At 37.1% G+C, this 7,233-nt stretch overlaps 1 protein-coding gene across 4 annotated transcripts in view; it reads right to left on the bottom strand.

The window, feature by feature from the left end:
* Positions 1–3,718: 3,718 nt before the first annotated feature.
* cep55l (centrosomal protein 55 like) overlaps positions 3,719–7,233 on the bottom strand; it is a 28,070-nt gene continuing 24,555 nt past the window's right edge. For all 4 annotated transcript variants that reach the window (XM_048550723.2, XM_059653133.1, XM_059653132.1 and 1 more), the window contains 2 exons: positions 5,711–5,836; positions 3,719–4,184 (listed from right to left, as the gene is read on the bottom strand). In XM_048550723.2, coding sequence (XP_048406680.1) covers positions 3,996–4,184; positions 5,711–5,836 — 315 coding nt within the window. In that variant the 3' untranslated portion in view covers positions 3,719–3,995. The remainder of the gene's footprint in view (positions 4,185–5,710; positions 5,837–7,233) is intronic.

Below are 7,233 nucleotides of genomic sequence, written 5' to 3'. Positions count from 1 at the left end.
CAGTGTTTCCTAAAGCAACAAGCTTCCTGCCTTCTCCTCCTCCTGTAATAGTGTACCAGCTCTATTTAAATACCTCTTGTATGTGCTAAAGCAATGGCCAGATGTTAGGGAATGCCAGACTGTTCATGTCCATTAATGCCAAAAAGGGTGATGCCCGAGTCTTCCTGATGACAGATGATGTAACGTCCTGCAGCTAATGCATTGCTGTGGCCAGTTTTGTTGACGGAGTCGAGTGACTATCATCATTGAGCCTGGAGGCACTTGCTGCAGTTCAAGTGGGTCAACATAAAGGAAAAATGGCCAGCACAGTTTCAGACTAACCAATGAAAATAAATCAGAACCCTGAGGAAGGGTCATCAGATCCAAAACATTAACTCTGATTTCTCTTCAGATACTGCTGGAAAAACTTAGCAGTTCTGCAACTTGCTTTTGTTTCTGATTTACATCATCCACAGTCTGTTTGGTTTTTACTCAGACCATCCAGTATTTGATCCTGAATAAACCTAACAGGCAACCACTTAATTTCTGACATCAAGTGGTGAAGCATCAAGTAACTCAATTGGCAAGAACAGAGAAGGGAAAGTTAATGGGCTAGCTGGTGTCTTAAATAGATTTATATCACCTTCTTACCTCCTGATGGCAAAATCTGGATCAAAAATCAGGCCACTTCAGGAAGGGGAGCTTTAAGTTAATGTTATGATCAATATTTGTGAATCTGAATTTTGGACATTTGCCTGAGTCATCATGTTCCCCGTTATTCTTACCACCTCGGAGGTAAAATATCACTTGTGTTGATCAACATCAGTCTCGTTAGTTGCTTAGGGATCAATCTACAAAATCATTTTTTACCAGCTTCTTTTGAGCTCAAAGCATTATATAATAGTGATTGTTTAAGAAATGTCTTCATGCTCTGAAAAATGAGAAAAATAAAACTTAGCTGAGTTACACTGAAGGAAATGCGCTGTACACACACACACACACACACACACACACACACACAATGTAGTGAGGTGCCTTGCCAAATGTATTGTTGGTTGCAATGTAACAAATTCATTTGGGTAATGTACAGAACTGTCATATTAAAACATTTTGCCTGCTCAACTGAAAGTTATTGATTTCTCCACTATCTTTGATGTATATTTCAGAGTAGCAAAATGAGCAACTTGCAGTCATCACATGTTTTGCTAGTAATGTTGCTAAAAGGCCTGACCACAAATAGTAAAATTGGATTTCTTTAACTGTTAGTTATTTCTGGATAAATTTTGAATGATTATCCAGAAACAGCAGATTCATAGACTGTTTTTTTTAAAGAATGTTTGGAAATGAACATGACCTTATCAAAATTTACAATATGTTGACATGAGAATTTAAAAGATGACACAAATGCTTATTGAATTACCTGATATTTATTAAAAGTTACATATAAAATCTTTTATTTTACAAATAAAGGGATTCCCATAAGCAAAGTAGACCATTTGTCTGGAATTTTCAAAGCACACGTTAATAAAAAAATAGACGTGGTTAAAAAGCGGGAACCAAACATTTATATAAAGTTGTTCTGACTTCATCTAAAATAATTTAAATGTTGTAAACATATTGTGTTATTAATATGTTACTGATTTGTGGGCGCAAACTTCAGTGTTCAAAAATACATGGCTGCTCAAGAGCAGGTTGCAGTTGCGAGAGGTATCTGAAAACTTGATTTTAAAAGAAATAAAGTGAGAAGGCATAATGCAATAGAAATCACAATTCACACATGCAATGCCTCCTCATATTACCAAACATAGCTGCTTGGCTTAGCTGTCTCTCCTTTGAAATTGCAGTGATCTGGGGTTTCCCTACAATACAGTGCAAGGAAGAAATTGGAAATAGTTTTTGGGCACTCAAGCCAGCTCAAGAAATCTTCAAGGTTAGAAACTGATTAGCATCAGATCCTCTGAGCTACTTTGGGTGGCAATGAAAACTATCTTTAAAGGTATGAACCTTTCAAAAGGTTATAAACATTCCATAGGATTGAAGGAATCTATTGCAATTGCTGCTCTGGCCCTGCAACACGCAGTATTAAATACAATTTTAAATCAGTGTACATATTGCCAATTTTTGGCTTAATATACAGTGCAAACAAAGGACAGATTCAAGAGTGTGCATTCAGTAGAACAATTGGAGTGTCACTGACTTAAAAGATAGTCAGGTGAAGAATGAATATGAAAAGAGGAGCTTGCATCATTCCCTTTCAAGTATTGGTCAATGAGCTTTTTTCTTCCAAAAGGTTGTATTCTTACATCTTAAACAAAAACAAATGAACACCTTAAAATCCAAAAGGTAAAATATTTAAATAATTTGTTTTAAAATAATTAAAATACTTTTCAAGAGTAGTATTTATCACATAGGTTTTCTCTCAACATCTTGTTGTAATTTGAAAAAAGCTGCAGTAACTTACCATGAGTGTTACTTGAATTAAAATCTTGTATCCAAAATGGAGTTGTATAACGTAAGCTGTTTATAGTGCCAAACAAATACTAACTGAATCCAAAAATTGAAGTTGCTGCAATTTAGTTTCATCCACAGTTCAGTTGGTGATTAGTGCATTGAAGATTTGATATGTATTCTAAACTTATTACTTTTATAAAGGTAATCATCTACACTAAGTAGATGGGAAAATATAACATTTGTTTCCTTTATTTTAAAAAAGACCATTACAGATATTGTGACTTCAAAATACCATTGACAGTCCAGGACAACAGGCAGCCGTATAAACAGAATCAATCACACCTGTGAACTAGCTGTAAAGCAACAAAGGCAGATTTTGCACCTCCTCAGACAAAGATAGAAACTTTAATATTGGGAATCCATGGAGGCAGAAAATGCATCATAGTTTGTTTGAGGTACATCAACAAACTTGAAAGAATGGGAATATAAGTAAAGCAGGTTTATGAAGGGAGAGTTGGTACTGTACTGCAGCTTCAGGTTACAACAAACAACTAAAAGTCAACAAAATCCATTCTGTCACAAATGGGAAAATGAGTACAGCAGACTAAATCACTGATGCATATCAAATGAAAGTAAGAAGAAATATTTCATGTGCAAATCAAAGAGCAAAAGTTGGGGGGGGAGGGGGGGAGAAAAGTGGAAGGGATCCAAATTTTATTACACTGTTGAAGAATATATTAAAGGAGTGGCAGCAAAGCTCCGCAGTGCAAATCGTTCCACAAAGCTTTATCCTGGACATAATAGTACATCTGTTGTCCCAATTCCACCTCACTACCAGTTTGCTTTATCTACAAACCAACTGAATATGGTTAAGACTATGCTGACCTGCAGGATGGAAGTCTTAACCCACAACATGACTGGATCACCCAAACAAGGCCAAAAGCAATGTCACAAGAAAATTGCGTTTACATATTTTAGATAAAGGCATCAAATTGCATAGTCTTAAGTATTCTGATTTTACAGGCAGGAATTATTTTTTAGGCATGATAGGTTTTAGGGTTCCCACTTGATTAATGGTGAGCGTTTCAAGACAAATGCAGATCAAATCCTGCAAATGTTCTGCAGAGGTTAATAACTCAGTCAGAGATAGCAAGGACTGCAGATGCTGGAGTCAGATAACAGTATCGAGCCGGAGGAACACAGCAGGTCAAGCAGTAAAGGAGCAGGAAAACTGACGTTTCGAATCGGGACCTTCCTCAGAAAATCTAGATTTTGAAGAAGGGTCCCGACCTGAAACATCAACTTTCCCGCTCCCCGATTGCTGCCTGACCTGCTGTGTTCCTCCAGCTTCACACTTACCTCTGGAGGTGGTAAATACTGCCTCAAGAAACTGCCAAAATTAAGTTAACCCTTCCCAAACGTACTTGAACTGGAAAATCAGTCAAGTTGCTCAGTTTTCTGAATTATATTAAGTATCAAATTCATTTATTTTCAAATGTTTATTCGCAAACTGTAGCTTTCTGATTACAACTTTAAGTGAAATGAGAAAAAAGGCAGCATGGATTCTAGTAATTACAATAATCAACATGGTCCAAAAGATCACGGTGTTGACTTGTGGGATATTGAGCTTTGCACTTGGGGCATGCCAAGAAACTCTCATCAAGAAGATTGTTGGACTTTGGCAAAGGCGATTTGTTTTCATCATCACCATTCCTGTATAACACTGGATCTGAGAGGCGGATGTCTTGTCCTTGCTGAAACAAAAGGTAGTTTTTTGTAAAATGATTTGGTCAAATTTGTTCAAAAAGCACTCCAATAGTTTTAAGAAGTGTCTTGCAGGCTTATAGCTGGTCTCACGTTGCATTTCTTTTTCAATCTAGATTACATGAATTAAAAAGTCAGCTGGACAGAAATTCAGCTGATTTTCCCCAAATGAAGAGGACAATAAGCTGACATAATTGCCAGGGGAGAGCCATAAACTGAACCAAAAATAAGAAAGGTTGACAAAAGCGTGGCAGTAAAAGTGCAGATAGTCAATTATTGATTGCGTTGTTATTGGCAATGTAACAGCCAGCGTGCAGGAAGAGTTAGACTTAAATCATGCATTTACAAACAACGGAGGAAACCTTGCACAAAAAAAACCCTAAATTCTGTCTTAATTTTAACTGCTAAATAAATCTCACAAATAGCTCAAATTAAACCAAACTACTGCGAAAGCTGGAAATCTAAAATGAAGACAAAGTGGAGAAATTCAGCAGCTCTGCCACAATATGTGGAGAGAGAAACAGTTAACGTAAAGTCTGTTGGCCCTCTGGAACAGCCACTGTGTAAAGATGTGGTGGTCTGAAATTGTCATTGGATTCAAAATTTTAACACTGCCGTGTGTAACAGATGCTGCCAGGCCTGCTGAGTTTCTCCAGCACATTATTTTATAATGTAGCCCATGCAGTTTCTGCAGATCCCCAAAAACCTCTTTCAAATGGGCCATAGTAAGGCAGCATTCCCTACAAATGCACTGTTATCCTTTTAGTGGAAAACATATAGACTATATATAGTTTAAACACATTAGCTGCACTGTGAATTGTATTAAGAAGACCTGTGAGGATTAACAAATGACAGCAAATTGATTTTTCACTATGCTCACTATTAAGCTGAAAATTCTTATTAAAATGGTATCTGCTAAAACATATGAAAATTCCTGGGAAAACTTTAATGGGCAAACTGTAAGCAAAAATCACAGAGTTGTAGTATGTCTACAGTGTGGAAACAGGTTGTTCAGCTCATCAAATCCACAAAAGAGTATCCCACACAGACCCACCGTTCCTTAGCTTATACTCGTAACCTCGTATTTCCCATGGATAATACAGTTGATCTGCATATCCCCGAACACTATGGGTAATTTAGCATGGCTAATCCACGAAACCTACATACTTTTGGACAGTGGGAGGAAACCTAAGCATCTGGAGGAAACAGACATAGGGAGAACGTGCAAACTCCACACACCCGGGTCCCTGGTGCCATGAGGCAGGTATCAAGCTTAAACATTAAGGACGGACAAATTGATCCCACAATATTTCAAATTGAATTTTCACTGACTTGTCAGGATGGTAAAAGCACAAAGTAGATGAATCACAGTCCGATTATCCTACTCGACTGACAAAATCCCTTCATGCAAATGTCCTGATATTCCTCTTACTATCTATCAGCTGAGCAGCACATTTGACAAACAACTATGCGATCATTCCAATGTATCCCATTCAAATGAACGCTCAATCCTTACTGTATTCTCCAGTCCGGTGATCTGTTCTTGTGCCTTATGCAGCTCTTTCAAGACTTTCTGTAATTGGTGTTGCAGCTTTTGGCGATCTTGTTTCTCACTCTCAAAATCTAATGTAAGGTTTTGCATCTGTAAAGAATTCAAAACACGGTTATATGAAAAAAACCCAGAAACTTCACAATAGAGTGCTAGTTTATGTGTGATAAAATATTTTAATCCATACTAGTTTGAGAAGGAAGATTTTTAAAGTGTTTAAAATTTGTGCACATAGATTTTTTTTAAAATATTATGTCTATAACCTTGGAGATCAAGGTGAAGACATCAAGGCAACGAGGAACAGAACACCTCTCCGTCTACAGATCACTGTTACGGCCTTTGCGACTGCAAAGTTGTGCACAGTGGACAAACAATCAATTGCAAAAAATCTGATCTCAAATTTAATTCATAAAGAGAAAATGATAATGCAAGTGTGTGAATATTTTCTCTCAAATCCAACATAAAAATCAATTGTCTGGGAAAAAAAGCAACATTGATCCTAATTGACATAAGATCATTAGGTAAGTAGGCCATTTGGCAATAGGTCAATTCCAAAATTCAATGAGATCATGGCTGATGAGATAACCCTCAACTTCACTCTCCTGCATTCTCCCAAGAGCCATTTGGTTGAAGCAATCAACTGACAAGTTTACTCATCAAGGATGAGTCACCCATAGTAGCATGTCATATCATCCACATTGTGAAGTCAGCCAAATAACAGAATTCTTGAAACAATGCACAAGAGTTGAGTCAATTAACCTGTCAACGGAATTCCTTGAAGCAAAGGTCCTTATGAATGCTGTCAAATAATGATTAAACAGGAGTCACAACTTTCTTCCATTATTGCTGCAGTTAGGTCAAAACCATGCCTAATGTGTGTCAGAATGGCACAAAAATGGTAGTTTATAGTGGATAACAAGTGCATATACTTTGCACTGTTGGTAATGGCATGATGAATAATTAACTTTTCTAGCACTTGGGTGCATTCAACGATAACTGAATAAACAGCATTAAGTTGGAAATCTGATGGTTTCTGAAGAAAGATGCATGCACCCGAGAAATAACTAACTGTGTTGCCAACAATTTTGATTTGTTTCAGATTTCAGTAACTCCAATATTTTACCTTCTAAATAGGGTTAGGTTGACTTCTTTGATGTACTTCATGCAGAACTAAATAATAGCAGCTCATTTTCTGGCAGGCAGTTGCACAGGCTATTTTGAATGAACTACATTTATTAAATTATGTTTTATCTTGAACAATGCAAAAAGGTATTCCAGGGATGCAAATAACTGGATGAATTTCTTACTCATTCCTGGCCTTCAGCAGGAATCTGATTTCTCTATGTTCCAAATACTTGAGATGATTGCAAATGTTTCAGCTTGGTCTTTTGCACTGATGTACTGAGCTCAGCCACCATGAAGAATGAGGGGTTTTTGGAGCTTCTCCTGTTGATTTGATTGCCCACTACCATGACTGGACACAGCATTGC

Source organism: Stegostoma tigrinum, chromosome 20, assembly GCF_030684315.1.
Source record: "Stegostoma tigrinum isolate sSteTig4 chromosome 20, sSteTig4.hap1, whole genome shotgun sequence".
Classification (NCBI taxonomy): domain Eukaryota; kingdom Metazoa; phylum Chordata; class Chondrichthyes; order Orectolobiformes; family Stegostomatidae; genus Stegostoma; species Stegostoma tigrinum.
The sequence above is the reverse complement of the archived record's forward strand: the minus strand, read 5'-3'. Positions and strand labels throughout refer to the sequence as shown.